Source organism: Argentina silus (assembly GCF_951799395.1).
Source record: "Argentina silus genome assembly, chromosome: 3".
Lineage (NCBI taxonomy): Eukaryota > Metazoa > Chordata > Actinopteri > Argentiniformes > Argentinidae > Argentina > Argentina silus.
In genome coordinates this window covers 18,989,301-19,007,305 of record NC_139657.1, presented here as the reverse complement: position 1 = coordinate 19,007,305, position 18,005 = coordinate 18,989,301, and the positions used below count along the sequence as shown (strand labels likewise).

The window sequence follows — 18,005 nt, the reverse complement described above, 5'->3', positions numbered from 1 at the left end:
TCCTCCAGGCCCAGCAGCACATGGTAGTTGAGCGGAACGGAGGCCACAGGCGACAGCAGGCCTACATCGCCCCCACCATCGCCGCCCAGGCCCCCTACTCCTTCCACCACCACAACAGCCCCTCTCACACCACCAACGTGCACCCCCACCTGACTGCCACACACCTGCCGGGCCAACACCACCACCTCTACACCTACACCACAGCCCCCGCCGCCCTGGGCTCCACGGGCACCGTGGCACACCTGGTGGCCTCCCAGGGCTCCGCCCGCCACGCAGTCCAACACGCCAGCTACCCTGGCATCGTCCACCAGGTGCCCGTCAGCATGGGCCACCGCGTGCTGCCCTCACCCACCCTCCACCACAGCCAGTACCAGGCCCAGTTCGCCCACCAGACCTACATCAGCGCCTCGCCCGCCTCCACTGTCTACACTGGATACCCGCTGAGCCCCACCAAGGTGAACCAGTACCCTTACCTCTAAGAGCCAACACACTGGAGCCAAGACCCAGCGCTGCTGCTTACCCCAACCTACATCCTTCACCCTTCCCCCTACCCTGCCCTACTCTACCCTGTCCTACCCCACCCACAGAGAGACAGACAGAGACGGAGAGACATGCAATCCTTATGAAACTGTCATGTTTAACTTGAAGATAACGACAGAGAGGAAAGGAGAAAAAGAAATACACAGCCCTTCTAGAAAGAAAAGGAGGGGTGGAAGAATTTCATGTTTTTTCTTTCAATCACATTTTTCCGATAAGGGCCAGTTCGCATACTTTTTTTTCTCTTTATTATTTTACTTTCAAATGGAAGTAATTTCTCATTCATTATTCAGCAAGGTCTCTAAAAAACAGACCTTTTTGGATTGGAGAGGTGGAGGTTTTCTGTTCTGAAACAGTTTATTTGTATGTTTATTTTCCCCTCTTTAATTGGGAACTGACTGTTTAACAGGGGTCAGTCTCTGGATGCTTGACTTCCCATGAGAATTGGGAGAAGGTGAAATACAGAAACCTGCTGCTCTTCAAATGAAAAAATATTGATGGCCTTGAACTGTCTTAAACATTTCCAAATCATTCACGGTGTGTGTGGGGGGGAGAGAGAGAAGCCTCCCCCCTCCACCCCACCCCTCCTTCTCCAACAGAAACCCGGAGGAGACGTCTGGAAATAATAACCAACAAAAGACAACAAACTTTCTAGTGTATTTATAGATATGTTTCCTTTTCGTTTCACCTTTTTGAGAAGACTTTTAAGTTTTAGATAGGTGTCTTAGCTGGGCCCCGTTTTTAGAATGTAGCAGTCTGCACCCATATTATTTTATGAAGAACTTTTTTCTGATACCAATAGATTTATTTGTTTCTCTTTTTTCAATGTGATTGCACAAAAGTGGTTATAATAACATAGGCATGTACAACGTGATTGTCTGTGTGTGCGTGTGCTACTGTGTCAGCCATGTGTGTAGTCCACCTCCTCTCGCACCTTCGTGCTACTTCGGAATCCTCCGCAGTCTTAGGTTTGACCGTTGTTCCCTCGTAGTGCCTTACAGATAAATCGACAGTTTACTTCGCCGGAACCTTGAGAACCAACCAACAGAGACTAGTCTAGATAGAGAACTGGTTTCCCGGGTTTAACAACATCTTTGTCGGCAGTTTTATTTCTCTTCCAGGTGTAGGCTTAGCCCTAGCTCTGTTCCCATATCCTTATGACAGTATACTACAATTGAAAATGTCGAGTTCATATTATTAACTGACCTTTTTTTATGTTAAGTGTGCATGAGATAACTTGCCTGGGGTACTGAACCAAAGTCATTAGATCAATCCTTGTTGCGTTTGTGCTGGATATAAATGTAAATAGGTGTACAGTATAGCTGTCAGTCTTTATCACAGTGGTACCCATACAGTGGCTTTAGTTTGGGATGTGTTCTTTTTTATTATTATCACACAAGGGAATTCATGCACAGGGAACATAGAACAGAGATTCTAGCACAAAGAATACATTTGGGGTAAAATGAAAATGCAGAAATACGGAATGTGACTGTCAAACACAATAATGTGATGAGTTTTATGTAGACGGGGGGAGTGACATTGAGTTGGAGACACAATATAGGAATTCTTAAGGTGAAACGCCAGGCCTGGAGAAGGGCCTGATGGTAAAGTGGTGGTTGTGATGGCGATGGCGATGGCGATGGCAGCGATCGTCTGGGGCCACTGAGAGCCTGGGAAGCAGTGGGGAAGCAGAGTATTGAGGGCCGATGAGTTGGGATACTGGGGGTAGGAGAGAGTGAGTGAGGGGCTGGTAGAAAGCATTGTGTTGGATGAGGTAGGAATTAAGGAATGAAGGACGGCAGGGTGAAAAATTCCTTATCTTAACGAGACTAAAAGAATAGCATGTTGGCACTGAGCAGGTTGGTAGTTACTGTGAGCCCGGAGTTGGTTTGGTAGGAGCTGCAAGCCAAGGGCACTGCATGGATGCGCGCACCTACATAACTCTGATACGAGTTGTGTTGTTATTGTTGTTGTTGTTGTTGTTATTGTTGCTGTTGTTGTTGTCTAGCAAAGATTAATGCAAGTTATTAGTCTTTTATGCTCTGAGGGTTGTGTAGCACCTCTCAGCTGAAGACGTGAACAGAACAGAACAGAAACGCTAGAGTGTACACCTGGAAGGGGTTCCACTGAAATCGGCTGGATTTGTCGCCACTGTCCATTTGTCTTCTGGGTCATGTGACATCACAGACATCACACCACGAGAAAGGGATACCTGATATACGCAGATAACTGATTGGGCTATAATTGCTTTTTTGTGTTTGCTGCTTCATTAATTTAACATACATTATTCTCTCTTGTAGCCAATGATATGATTACTCACTCTGTTATTTTGTCCTCATGAAGTGGGCACATCAGAAATTCTTGTGGTTTAGTAAGAGCCTTCCCTTTCCCTTCATGCCATGCCATAGTACTTGCATTTGAAGTGATTTTATTTTTACGTTGTGTTATTGAACCATTTTACATGGCTGTAGGTATATTGTGTTCTTTTTAGAGATTGTTGCAATAATTCTTGTGGATGTTTTATCAGTGCAAGTGTTTATATTATTTGTTTAGGCTCATTTCTATTTTAATTTGTAACCTGGGGTTGATGTTCAGTACAGCAATGTTAAGTATTCCTAGGAAGGTGTTCAGTTGATCATAACAGTTTGTAGGGGCCCTTATAGGTAGGTAGCTTAGGCTTGAGTGTGCTAGACCCAAGTTTGAAACCAATGTCCCATGAACCCAAATCTCAAACTAAACTCCTTCAGTGGATCCTCATCCTGGTACTTTTCCATGCCCCTGTAAACGGCTCCAACATGTAGCCTAATAAGCCTTGGGTTTCTGGCAGTCAAAGATGTGATGCGTATGTGCGTTGCTGGTTACATCATTGTTTCGTTTTTGTCTGTTCCACGTTTGTATTTTTGTTTGTATATGTTTATTTCCATGAGGCTTGTTGCGTGGGCCTAAGCACACACATAAAAATAATCTTTGGCTCCTCCAGCAAGAGGATGACTACTGAAACATTCCACTGTAGAGGGAATCTGGCGTCCATATACGCTCTGCTGTCCCCTGCTCTCTGACCATGGGGACTGCTGCCCTGTCATTTTAGGACTTTTCTTTCATTTTCCACCAAAGAAATTCAAAATGTTGATGATGTACAGCACAGTACTGGAAACAATCCCCATGTTGTTAACTAGAGTGTTCAGGCAATAAGTACTCCAAGCAAATGCATGTGTGTGTGTGTGTGTGTGTGTGAAGTGCAGGTACAGTATAGTAGACCCACACACACACACACACACACACACACACACACACACTCATATTAACATTGGATTTGGGTCACAACAATATCTGCATATGGTCAAGCTATTTTGGGGAGAGTTTACTGCCAATTGCAGACAGTCCACCATTCTCAGACACCTGCGATTTCTCATATTAATCTGTCACTCTTTCCCCCCTTATGGATCTGGTCAGAGAAATGTTTCCATTAAATCTCAAACTTTTCTCCAAATTGTTTTATATGTAAGGTTGTTTTTTTATGTTGTTAAAAGATGTATGTTAGCTTTATTAATGTTGTAAGCAAATGAATTTGTACAAAAACATGTAATAAGTTAGTGTGCCATGGATAGACCTGTAGAGTTAAATGAATCAAAAAGATACCAACATGACCTTTAAAGTAATGGTCACTAGCACAAAATGAATGTAATCTGTGACCTACAACATTTAACATGCTTTAGATCTTTCTCCTTGGGTGATCATTGGTCAAAGTATACATTTAATTTCTTCATCATATGTTGCCATGCAAGATGCAATAAGTCTGTGTTTCCAACCAGAACAACTTGACTTGAGGTTTTCAAATATGATGTATCTCATTTCATTATATATTTTTTCTGTATAATCAAAAATTCGCAAATTACGAGAAGCCCTTTTAACCCTACACTCAATTTTGTTTCAACAGACTTGTTATATTTTGAATGAAATAACGTTTTGATGTGTTAAATATGTTAGTATTGTACCACTTTGTTTAACTTGTGTTACGTTGTGTTTTATGAAGACATATGAATCAGAGACGTGAGCATCATCGACGTAGATCCAGTGACCTTACAAATTACCAAAATGTGCTTCATTAGCGTTTTAAATCTTTTTTTTGTTTGTTATTGCAATTCTATTGAACATAGTCTCTCCCCTGCTAGTCATCTCAATGTTAGAATACTGCCTTCCAAATAACAAACTATACCCTCAAAGCTTTAAGGTGTGGTTTCAATGAAAGAGAGCTGTGTAAAGCAGTCTTTCTGTGAAGCCTGGTATTTTTACAGCTTTGTTTTCCTTTAAATACTCAAGCTACACAAGAAGTCATGAAACTCTCAGCTTTTCCCACAGTGCATTTGCAAATACTCTTCGTTGAAGCTTGCTTGAAAGATTGAGAAGCATTCCTGAAGCATCTGTGAAGCATGACACACAGTGCTAGTAAGTCTTCTCAGGCCAAACTTCTTCGAAGTGAATTGAAGCAATTTTAATAAACAACTGTACACAAGAGAATAAGCAGGATCTCACAAAAACCACCCTTATAGAAAATCACTGTAATCGTTATATAGGAGCTTTGCAAAGCACATTCTCCCAAAGAAGTAGGGGAGTGAGAAAAGTGAATACTATGGGAGGGTAATGTTGTTTTCATCTACGTACACATCACAGGAAGGCCATAAATCAGTACTACAGCATTCTTAAAGCTCTTTTGGATGAGAGTGTGTATGTCTGTGTTTGTACTTTTGTTAAAGGGATCACCTCCCTCACTGGCTTTTCGTTGGCTGAGGCGGTCAAGGGTTTGATGCCATATAGAACAGGTCAAGTGTTAATAATTTGGCAATTTTTACACAGAATTCAAAGGGATTTTTTTATTCACCCCCCCCCCCCACACGTGTTAAATACATTTTAAATATTTCATCTGTGTACTATGATCACTATTGTTCCAATCATGCACTGAATAACAGGTCCATGACGGGATTGGCTTAGAAACAGCTCGCATTCCAAATTAAGTCTTATTTTGGGGATATTTTCTGGCCTAATTGATTCCCAGAAAAAACGCATGATGAGGCCCATGATGAGGCCAGATGTGATAGGTTAGAATTATCTACAGTCCTGCTGTAGCTATTATTAACTGTAGCCATTTTGCAGTCATATTTAACATGAATCTTTTGTACAACAGCATTCAAAATAAAAATGAAAACAAAATATTTTTCTACAATGTCTCAAGACCTAAGAAAGCATCAAACCCTGACCCCATTTTGTGTCCATTGCTGTATGGTTTATTAATGGTGTAAAATCTCATTTGTTGTCGTTAAAGCTAGTGTGTGCTGCAGTATTTCCTAGTATACTACTTTGTTAATTGTCTCTCTCATTTAGTTTTGTTTATTGGGGATTTTGAAAAGTGTGTTTTCTCATTATTTCAATCTGTTGATGTAGCGTTATATGTACCCTGTTCCTTAGACTAATATGATTAAGTATGTTATGAGAATGGATATTTTACTGGCTTTATAGAATGTTTAAATGAATATAATAATGACAATAAGAAGAATGATTAATTAAACTCCTAACAAGTTGAGTACTTGCTACTAAGCGCTTGTGTTACCATTAAGATGTTGTGTGCTTCTCTTAATCATTTTCGTTGTAGAAAAATGGAGTGTATTTATATTAGGCTTCGAAAAACTAATGATAGCATTGTAAATTTACTGAGGATTTTAACAGACAGACAACTTGGTCATAGAAGAATCTAGTTATTTTAATTGTCCTCTTTACTAACTGTAGGGTGAGAAGGGGCTCGCGTTGTGGTGAACTATGTTATAGCTTGTTATTCACTGTTACTTTTGATCATTTTTTCGGTCTCCGAGGTGAATCGAGTTATTAATGAGAATTTGTATGCTCACATATGCATATTGTATATGTGTAGAAATGTAATCACACTTTGTCTTGGATTTACATTAAACTGTTAAGTCACGGCACCAGTCTCCTGTCTCATACTATGCTCCTTATTTTTTATCTTTCACTGTCTGGTGTGTGTGTGTGTGTGTGTGTGTGTGTGTGTGTGTGTGTGTGTGTGTGTGTGTGTGTGTGTGTGATGGGTTGGGAGTACTGTACGTGCATACATAAAGTTACTCAATTAAATAATGCATTATCTGTATCGGTCAGTCAGGTATGGAATAATGGACACCACACCGAAGGAGAAATCCAGTGATTGTTGTTCTTCTTCTAACACATTACACATTATTGTGTGATTCTTGTTCAACAAGTTGTGACCTTTAGATTAATGAGATTCATTTAATCTCAGCTATAAACAAAAAGAAATATCAATTAACGCAGAAAAGCACTGTTTGGCCATATTCCCATCCTCTGATCACTGACACATCTGCATGTTATATGAATGGATTGGATTCTCCACGACAAGAGAGCTCTGTGCTTTCAGATATGAGATTACAGTAGGATTCATTTTAATCCATTGGACAACTAATTATATTTTACCACTAGATGGCAGTGGTTACCAATATTTTATCTAAAAGCGTAAAACTGCATGGAGATCTTTCAACAGTAAAATCAACAGCTGTGTCTTTATTGGGGGAAACATAATTACAAACGTTACCTTTTTTTATTAGGACAAAAATGCCTGGGGTTTATCATGAAGTTCATAATCTATCGACATTATAGTCCAAATGTGTGTCCCATGCGGACTGGGGACAGCTTACATGCATCGCATGAGCCGAGGTTGCCGTGAAACCACAGACGCCGATCCAGAGGGACAACCTAACCCACTTTTTGAAGGACTGCGCCTGGAGCCAATGATCGCGGGACCTGGGAAAATAAATATCTAATCAGACCTGTCAGGGGGAGGAGTTATGACAATCCTCAGGACTAGTGGCCACTGAATACGCGATAGATGATCCCAGATAACGGTCAGGCAATACCTAGATATAATTTAGGTACTTTTTCACTATGTCAAACAATTGCTAGAGGACTTTCGTCAGTTCAGTGTGTTATTTTATACATATGAAAGTCCTCAGACGCACAAACAAACAAAGAACGTGAAGCCCCGTTTTGGTGAGTCTGAGTGAATGTGCTGCTATGTGATTGGGACATTGCATTGGGATAGCGGGGCACAGAATTCCCGTTATCTCTGGAACTCTAGGAGCAAACAGCTAACTAAGCTTTTCTACGGCATTTCCATGGTGTTGTCAGGATCGAGTATTAGAACAGCTAAATTGTACCTGTTTGTCCAGCCAGGTAAGTCACGAGCCTCGTAATATGAATGTAGGAAACGGGGACTAGGTTGTTAGGACTAGGAGATAACCTCATGACGAGACAGACAGTCATCGGGGCTAGCCAGCTAGCTCTCGACCCAGAATAATCGTCGATTGCGACCCGTTATGTCGCGCTAGCCAGGTAGAATACCAGCCGCATAGTCAGACAAATATGTATCTGTGCGGGTGCTGGTGTACAGTCTAGAATATTCACATCACAGCTTTTAATGTTCTATTATTAAATGTGGGTTTTTATCACGTGCAGCTGAAAGCTTACACTACTATGAAGCTAATCTCCCAGATTTGCATCACCTTTTGGCCTGTCAAATGGGTGGCAACAATAGTTTGCCTTATAATAGAAAGCATGTTTCTATTTATGCAGATATTCGGGAGCAAGGCGATATGTCCTCATGTGTTCAAAGCTAAATCAAAGGGGGAACAAAGGATCTAAACTTTTTTTCCTCCAGTCTGCACTGACCTAGCTAGCCTCTGTCTAGCACAGCTGACTGACCTAGTCACCACTGATAGGGTGATTTTCCGAGAAAGTGATAGCCTTTGTTGTGTGTTGCCAGTTTGCATGCATGAGTGGTTTGTGTTCATCTTTATAGAATAATGATGCCTGAATTGAGTTGATGATGAATACTTGAATCGCTAGGCCTATGTTCTGGGAACATATGGGAGACACCTATCAATGTGTCTATTTTCACGTAAGTTTTTACAGCTATTTCTAACATCATTGTTTTTGTTTGCACACAGCTTGAACAGTCCTCTTGCTGAAAGCACATAATATGGAAGAACCAACTCACTGAAGATTCCCGGCAAGACCTGCATTCTCAAGCTTTTTGTATTGTTTGGGATGAAACCTCTCATCATAAGTGGATAACATGCCATGAGGTCCATGCAATGGAGGGTTTAACGTTCTCTATGGGTTCAATGGTGATTCCCAGGACCTTTCCGAGTGTCCATGGCATTGGTGCGCTGATCCTTGGGATGATGGTGTTGGTTACTATGATCACAGCAGGCTCACCTGCAGCAGGTAAGAGGAGACCTCTCACTCAGTCAACATGATCCACCAATCTGTTATTTTCTAGCATCACAACTAGCATCACAGATCAATGCTCGTCAAGTCGATTGGTTTTGAAGGTCACATGAGGGAGGGATATTAATCTATCTTCTATGGTTGAAGGGAATAGGAATCAGAGGAAAACTTTATACAAATGTATCTGCTACCTTTTAACAGGTGGGAAATCAACAGATGGGAGATGCTGTTGAATTTTAAATGAACATATGTGGAATGCTTTGTCGATTTAATTGGCTTACTAATAATACTCATATTAGGCACTTAACATGACATACTGTATTAGGCTGTAATGTGGCCTGCATGTGTCAGAAAATAAATGGACATGGTGAATTGGGCTGCCACTTTCAAACCATAAGCCTGTTCACATTAGTTGTAATAACTACCAATTTGTACCTACATTGTAATTTCATTTTCACACATCCTACCTTTTACCTATGTAACTAACATGTAAATAGGCTACATCGGTTTAGGGCACTTATTTTAAAGATGATAGGGGAATTGTTTTAGCTCAATTGAGCTGTTTAACTTACTGAAGGGTAAGACAAGGCTTTCTCTGTGGAGTCACATTATGGTGTGAATGAGGAATTTACATTGTTAAGAGGCTGTCACACACAAGTGTCATTCAGAGAAAGTGCACTGTCACATTTTAATGGCACAATTTTCATTGCCTAACAAAAAGAGTGAGCAGCTATCAGCTTGAAGTGTTAACATCCCACCTTTGCCTGTCATACATTTCATTGGCTAGCCTGTCTGAATTTATTTCAGCCAAATGAAGAAAAAAATGAATTTGTGCTTATTTTGACAGTCTTCATCGCCTTCTTGTTTATATGTAGATATTATTCAGTATTACCTGTTATTCTTGGTTATTTCCATTTTAACAGATCCCCTAGATTCCTTTCTAAAATGCAGTTATCAAGTATCATTCTTGGAGATTGATAGTGCACTTAATCAATGGGTCTAGTCATCCACTGCCTCATAACTAGGCATACTTTAAAAGGGATTATGTTCCATAATTTATGACCATAGCCTATAAAACACTGACTGCACAGGACTCTGTTGGTCATCAATGGTCATCCCAGCAGTTACTTTATATTATAATCTCAGTCTGTCTATACTCTTTACCAAATGAGGTAATTGATCTTTTGATCAATGCTCCATCTAAAACTAAGATATGATACCTTGCTGTATGATCATACATTCTGACGGTAGATGTTACCATCAACTATAGCCATTTGTTGTATTGAACGCGTCAATCCATAATTCAGGAAATCCATACCACTCAAATATAGTCCATCCCCTCCCTGCATGATTGAAAGCATCTAGCCAACCACTGCTTCATATCACATGTGTTCAGCTGCAGTTGAATTAAGTGGGTTTATGCATCATGATAACATGTAGTCTAGCCTGAGCCTACTGCATATCCTCAGACAAGCTTTTACTTGAACAAGAATGAGTGGAATTGCACTTTACTGTCACTTCTGATTAATTGAAGTAGTCATTCTGAGATCATCCTAAAGATTTTGGAACTCACTGTTCCCCCGAATATAAGTAGCTACGTAAAGAGAACAGTTTCCCATTTCTCTGTGTAGCTTTCAAGGAGAAAATGGCATCAGTCAAGTTATACTGTAGGAGTGAGGTGAATAGGGATCAGGCAGTGATAGTACTTTTGACACCTAGTTTTGGCTTGTTGACTGCTGCCTGCTAGATTATTAGTTAACAAATGTTATGCTAATGGTATTGATGACTAGAGTTGTACTGTGCTGTGTGTATTACATTGATTCTAGCCTTGTAGTAGGCTCCACTTTGCTATAAGGTGTTATGAATTAGGCTTTATTCTCAGTGAAAAAGACAGCTGTCATCCCCCACTTCTCAAGTGTCTGTCAGAAGACAAATGTTGACAAACTATATTCTCATCATATGACTGTTCTAACTGGGATTTCATAGGAATAATGTTTGGCTAACGGCTTGATTTGGCTGTGAAACAATCGGCATCTTTTATGGTAACTTGTGTGGTTTTGAATGTGAATGTGACGTCAATCCAAGATCTAAGACTTAATGGATTCGTTTTCCGTACAGGCATCAACAATGACCGCTTTTAGAATTTTACTGATCCTATTTTAGGGCTGCAAGCTCTCTTTTTATGATACTATTATTAGGCTACACCTCCTTTTCCATAAATGAAAATACATCATTCATCCCCATAGTTCATGTTACCACAAATGACTGTCAGTTCATGGTCTCATCTTGGCAGACGAGTAGTAGTGTGTAGCCCAATTATTCTGTTTCATTGATTTGTCATTGTCATCTTGTGTCATTATTAGTGTCTACTGATGTAAATCCACCTTGTAATCAGTATACAGGGGTTCTGCCTGCATGTTGTGATTTGCATAGTGTGGACAGAGGGCCTTTTTGTTTCTGAACTTCCTAATAAAGAGGTGATTCAAAGGCAGGGCTTGGCTCTCTCCCTAAGTAGAATCTTGAGTTAAACCAATTTCCTGTCATGAGAGAAAGAAAGGACCAAATCCACCCATTTCATGGCTGTTAAGGCCTACTCTGGGCCACTTTATAGATCATGTCCTGATTTACCCTGCCCCCTAACATGTTCCATGAAAAGAGCTTTTTAAACACCAGTCAAAAACTAATGAAACTGCACGGTAATAGGATTAAGCACTAAACACCCAAGGGAGGCCTTGCCCCAGGAAATCAAGAATTAGAAAATCTCACCCCTACTCAGCATTAATCATAGTCACACCTCCCATTCACAACTCACTGCTCTTTCTTCCTGAATGACCACTGGAGCACAACCGTTTTAACACTACGAGCGTCATGCCCTCAGCACTAACAGCAGTGTAATCAGTGTACTAATTTAATTAGACAAATACCATGCAATGGTTGTGTCAGGACTTAAGAATCATTAGAATACCATATGTTGCATTTTGAAGGCCTACATATTGAATATAACATATTCTCTGATGTAATTGATTTTACAGTATACTGTAAAGAAACACAATATCATCAATTGAATCCATTTTAATTGTAGATAGAATAATGTACAAAATGTGCTGAAAGCATATGTGTTATGAAAAGTAAAAAAGTACACTTCAAACTGCAGGATAGGCTGTTAAATATGTGCCTTTACACAATTGCAGCCATGGCTGGGGGAGCAGTCTCTCGCATATTCTCACGCTCTTTTCACAAATTTGATTGCCCATTGTTCACATATTTGGGCAATGGCAATGATTATAATAATTAACAAAAAGAAAAAGGCAAATCTAACAAAGCAAACATATACATTTTTGCTATAATTAATGCTATAATTGAGCAAAATTAAGGGAAGGAGGGGGATGTGGCTTTCACAGCGGCAAAGTTATTTCACTGATAAAAGTCACACGCACATGAAAACACGCACAGGCGCTCTTAGTGTTAGCCATTAGGCCATGTCCTACACCTGTAGGTAGGCAGAGGAGTATGCCGCTCCCTTTTCCATCCTCTGTCCTGGTATGGGACTGTCTGACGCTCTAACAGGACAGAGAGAGAGCAAGAGTGAGAAAGAAACGTGGTGTCTGCAGTGAGAGTTTGGACGACAGACGTGGGTGTTTAAACCAATCCCCTGGTACACAGAGGACTTTCGGGAAAGGAATTAGGCTACAAAATGTGATTATCCAGAAGATTCACTTAGTACGGCTAATGCATGTCTACGTGTGAACTTTGCCCGGTACTGGTGTTACTATTATGGGTCTTTTTTTCAGCTCCATCAGGCATTTCTTTCTTTTACGTTTGGCATTTTAATTGTTTGTGTCCTCAGCCATTTGAAAAGCTATAAAAAGGTCAGTTATTAGGCAGGCATGGCATTAGCAACTCATCCCTCTGGATGATTATCAGATTACAAAAAGATTATCCTTTTTTTTAATACCGCCGACAATTGACGGTGCTCACAAATGCCTAGTTTTCATTGCTTTGTGGTTATAAAATTGCTTAATGCTGCCAAACAATGTATCTCAGCCAACAAGGCTGTGCTTTAACAGCTGAATACAGTTCTTGCCTTGCATGACATCCAGTAGACCCCAATTGGAAACACGTCCTCTGTTCTGAAAAGGTTATCTGAGGTGTGAAGAGGTGGGAGGTCTGTAGTTGTATCTTCAGATGTGTCTGCAGATCCCTGTCATAGCCTAGACGTAGCCTAGTTCCTGTTTGTAGATAGGAGGACTGCTGATCTGATCACTAGCAGATAACTGACCCTGGCCCCCTGGATCTAAATGAAGATGATGTAGGACCTAAGCTTTTAACCAGGGCTCGTTCCCAGAAGGGGGGAGTTCTATCGAGGCTAGGGTTGTGCAGAGATTCATCAAAGTGGTTTCCTCTCCTGCTGGAAGCAAGTTGTGAGAAGAGGAGAGGCTGGTTTTATAATCAAGGCCCGGAGAGGGGAAATGAATATGTGTGTGCCTGTACCCTCTTGTCTTTTGATGATTTTCTGCAAGCCCACACTTTACACTTAAGATGTGTCAGCTTGGAGGAGGGCTTCACTCAGATGATTCCCCCTGGCCGAGCAGCGCACCACTGCCACACTGCATCACATGTGCATATTTATCACTATGGTTTGGACTACCTTCAGAGAAATCTCTGCGCTGGTCTGCATTATTTTGTCTGTGTTCTATATTTAATCTTGTGCTATTTTTGCTTGGCCCTCTGAAAATCGATAGAGGAACAAGGAGACTTGGTGTTTCAGACTATAGAAGGCAATTATGATGAGTTAGAATGGTAGAATAAAATGTTTGATAAATCCTACTTTGAGTGGCCCACAATACGATATCATGTATTTACTTGCAATTCACTGTTACCATATAATTGCATACTACAGCAACCAGATTATACCAGTACTGTTGTTACCACACATATGAACTAGCTATTGCCAGTACATACAGTACTGTAGGATAGCCTAGTTGTTTCAGTTTTGCCTGGTCCTGACTTCTTTTAAGATGAAAGTTAATCTGTGTTCTTGAAAGAAAACAACACTAATGTTAAACAAACACATTTTCTGTTGAAGGCTAGTCCCTCAGGGACTGCCTGAGCAGTACTCTTAAATATGTCTGTTATCATGCCTCTGGTTTCCGGTTGAGTGGCTCATACTTGGCTGTAGGTAGTGTCTTAATTGCGGAACAGTCGTAACAGTGACAACGCAAATCACATCCGAGAGAGTCAAGACAAGTAGAAGCAGCCGAGTTGTGAGCGGATGTGGCCCTGTGTCCCCAGTGGCTGATGGGGACAACAGATGTTCGCGTCTGATTCATCGAGACATTTTTTTCTCTCGGCAGCGCTTTGAATGATCCCTTAACGAAGTGGGGAGGGTGAAACCATACTGAGGAATTTTCTACCCCTATGAAAGTGTTGCTTTCGCTTTCAACCAGACTGGGCAGATCTGCTCTCTTAGTTGTCTGCTTTCCTCACTGAAATGACTGTAGTAAAAACATTGTATTAAGCTAGCTAGGCCCTTGTGTCTTTATAACAATACTAGTAGTGACTAGTGATATTTTCCGCTCTCAGTGGCACTAAAGGGAGGAATATATTGGGTACAGGTCTTGATACATGTTCTGTTTCACTGCTATCTTTGGGTTTGACCTCCCTTTTGTGTCAAGAGCTACTCATCATCCTTACTCAATGCCATACAGTTCATTTTAGCATGGACAAAGGTGATGACAGCAGTTCCATGCTCTGTTTCCTCAGTCAGCTATGACCCCCACAGCTTTCCTCCTTCAGGCCCAGAAAAGAACACTTTATAGTTTCTAGGTCAAATGGACCATGGTGACTCAGGTATAATTGTTCCCCCAGACCCAACAAATCCTTTCCTCCTCTCCTTTTCAACTCCCTTACTTCAGGTCATATCTTGTCTCTGTGACAGGCTTGGTTCAGTTTCCCAGCATCATCACAGGCAGGTAACTCAGCGATTCCAGTCAGAACTAGGCTTGGTTGGCTAATTACCAGTATCGTGCCATCTGAAATGTGATCTGTGTGGGATGACAATGAGACCATTCATTATTCATTAGAGCAGGGACACAGAGCCAGATCAATGAGCAGGGCCCATCAAAAGCCAAGCACTGGGTGCTGAAGCTACTGCCAGCCAGGCCTGTAACGCAACCAAACAGAGTTCTATTGAACGACACCCCGAGTGCGGATAGCTATTGTCCTCCCTGCTGGCGCTGAGCTGCATTCTTTGACATAGGGATTATTTTTGAGGATAGTAGTTGTAGCTAGTCTGGTCTTTTGGTCAAGGTCAGGTCAAATGGAGTTTACAATCATGTCACACAGTTAACATGCTTTTGTATATTGCCTGAATGTTTGATTTCTTGAATTAGGACTCCCAGAGCATAGTCTCATAACGGTAACTAAATCAATATTTTATAGACAAATGATAACTTATCGGCTATATGACATAGTACATGAGGCGAGTTGTATTATTATGAATGCAGTGTGATGCATTTAGTTTGTCAAGCTGTGATCGCAATGTAAAGTTTAAATGATTGTTTAGGCTAAATGTCATATGGTATAGCAGTCACCACATAAATAATTCAGTTTTTCAATGTAGATTATATGGAGCAAAGACGGCTCCCGTCAGCCCCACGCGGGGTTTTGTTTATTTTTCGCGGTGATACCATATACCCCGGTAAACTTTGAAGATATGGTATGAAAAAATGTATACCGCCCAACCCTACCCACAATCTCAGCGTTGCCAGCGCCATGCTCTACCAACAGAGCCAGGACATTTCTGCAACAACCCTCATTAAATAGGGAAGACGTGTGTTGCAGTATTACACTGTCCATCAAGTTAGCTAAGAAAAACATTACATCATTTTTTCTGATTCCTTTTTTACCCATACATTTTAAGGCTTAGACCTAGGCCTATTACCTGCACTAGGCAGCAAGCTGCTTTGTAAAGGTGCCTCAGTGTAGGCCGATGTCTTAAGACATCTGTTAGTGATTTGTGTGTCCCATTTTTCTCTGTTTTTAACAAGGCAATTTTTCATTGCAGTTTCTTAGTTCCAAACGTCTACATATAAATATTGTTTTTGTACTTAAGATGATTGACAGTGATCCGGGGCAATCAAGTACTACGACGGCTCACAGGTGGGTGGTCTTTACAGAATGGAGGAGGGTGTAGTCAGTTATTCCAGTGTTCTACATGTCATGTCACAAATTGAGAGAGTGATTTTTTATGATAACAATCAAAGCAGTTGGTGTGTAAGACCTATTAGTCTCCTGGACTGGACTGTGTAGGCATGTGGTCTTCGGCCCTGCTAGCCTAATCCATGGGATTGGATCTTATCCATTGGTTAAACTGGAGTTGAAAGGTTAAAGGAGGTTAAAGGGGTGGCATGTGATTATTAGGCTAACACTCGCTCTCTCTCTCTCTCTGTTTTAATTTCCTGAGAGGTTTATTCTTCCTTTCATTCAATGCCTTTCATTTCTAGCATCTGAAAATCTCACATTCAAAATGACTCCTCACATTGTGTAACCAAGGGACCTAGAGTGTGAGTGAGGTAGGGTAAATGTCACTAGCATTGGGCATTTAAAATGTAAATTATATTTCAGTATAGTCTCACCTCTCAAGGTAACATGTTCTTGTACAATACAGTCATTTGCAGATCATGAAACAGCCTATTTTCTGTATCCAAACTCATTGTTGGTGGTCATTAAGTATTAGGCCTACTTAGTTTGAATGTGTCAGTGTAGGCCTAATGTAACTAGGTCTGGTCGAGAGCATTGTTTGTCTGCAGGTTTTTATCAGTGACTCCAGGTGCAAGCCTCTGTTTCCTGTGTGTTTGTGCTACAGAGTAGCTTAATGCACAAAGAAAGCCTCTCCAGATAAGAACATTCTGTCTCAGTTTGTAATCAAACCTGGGAAATTGATAACTTGGAATGGAAGCCTGTGACAGTCAGATAACTGATAGATTGTGATATCACTGGTGTAAAAGGAATAAGAGAACAACAGTTGGAACTTTAGCTTGAGCTTTTCAATTGAATGTACATTTGGACATCAATTGGTTGTTTCATTCATCATCACAATTATAGATTTAATTTTCTGTTATAAAAAATATGAACATTTTATTTTCAGTGCACTTTCAATGAGATGTGAAAACACACCAATGTGAACTCAGTGTTAGTTCAAAATTTGGCAGAAGGAAACACTAAGGCCATATTGTGCTGGGTACAAATCACTATATGCTCCAATGAACTGCTAATTATTTATATATTTATCTCAGCAGATGGTGCCGTTCAGTCCGGCCTCTTTTGAGGTTCTGTCGGCTAAATCATGTTGTTTTGATTTTTCAACATCCCCCGCTGCACCCTTAAGTAGCTCAACATACCAGCCACACGCACACGCATGCACACACACATGCACACACACACATACACACTGCAATAAAGCCTTCTCTGGCTTACAAATACAGTATACTTGGGTGTAATTTTCAGTTTTGCCAGTCTTTGCTCTCCAAGGAGCAGACCTGAGAATCCCCTCTCTGCTGTAGAGACTGAGCCAGAGCAGAGGAGGGTGCAGAGTGACAGTCCTCAGGGCCTCTGGTTACAAGCCGTTGCCTTCCTGTCTTTCGAAGAAAATCTGGGCTGGGGAGAGGGGGGTGGAGAGGAGAAGGGTTGGATGGGGGGATGGACGCATGGGGAACTTGAGCGTTCTCCAATGAATTACACAATACTCGAGCAATGGAAAAGACTGGTTCCCCGGAGGTGATCCACACTCCGGGATAACACTTTAGTTGCTTTCCCTGAATCTCCTCTCTCTCTCTCTCTCTCTCTCTCTTCTATTCCTCTCTCTTGATGGTCTCCCACTCACCCTCCCTATCCCCTCCCCCTCCCCCTTTCCTCTTCTCTCTCGCTCTCTCTCTCTCGCTTTCTCTCTCTCTTTCTCTCTCTCTCTCTCTTATCTTAAAATGGATTCCCTGAGGACCCCATGAATATTTGATGGAGTGCGGACATGACCTCAGTTAGGTCTACACTCGCGCTCCATCCGGGCCAGGGCAAGCAGTTCAAAAAGAGAGCGTTTGCCTGGACAACGTAAAAACTATAACTGCTAAGCTAATTGCCATTGATAGCATTTCATTGAGGAGACTCGC

The 18,005-nt window shown here is 41.2% G+C and overlaps 2 protein-coding genes across 2 annotated transcripts in view; both read left to right on the top strand.

The window, feature by feature from the left end:
* Positions 1–6,512, top strand: part of hipk2 (homeodomain interacting protein kinase 2) — a 75,132-nt gene extending 68,620 nt beyond the window's left edge. Inside the window, exon 15 of the mRNA XM_083666491.1 lies at positions 9–6,512. Coding sequence (XP_083522617.1) covers positions 9–479 — 471 coding nt within the window. The 3' untranslated portion in view covers positions 480–6,512. The remainder of the gene's footprint in view (positions 1–8) is intronic.
* Positions 6,513–8,790: 2,278 nt separating this feature from the next.
* Positions 8,791–18,005, top strand: part of LOC310802197 (UPF0606 protein KIAA1549) — a 41,864-nt gene continuing 32,649 nt past the window's right edge. Inside the window, exon 1 of the mRNA XM_083666490.1 lies at positions 8,791–8,838. Within this exon, the coding sequence (XP_083522616.1) occupies positions 8,793–8,838 (46 nt within the window). The 5' untranslated portion in view covers positions 8,791–8,792. The remainder of the gene's footprint in view (positions 8,839–18,005) is intronic.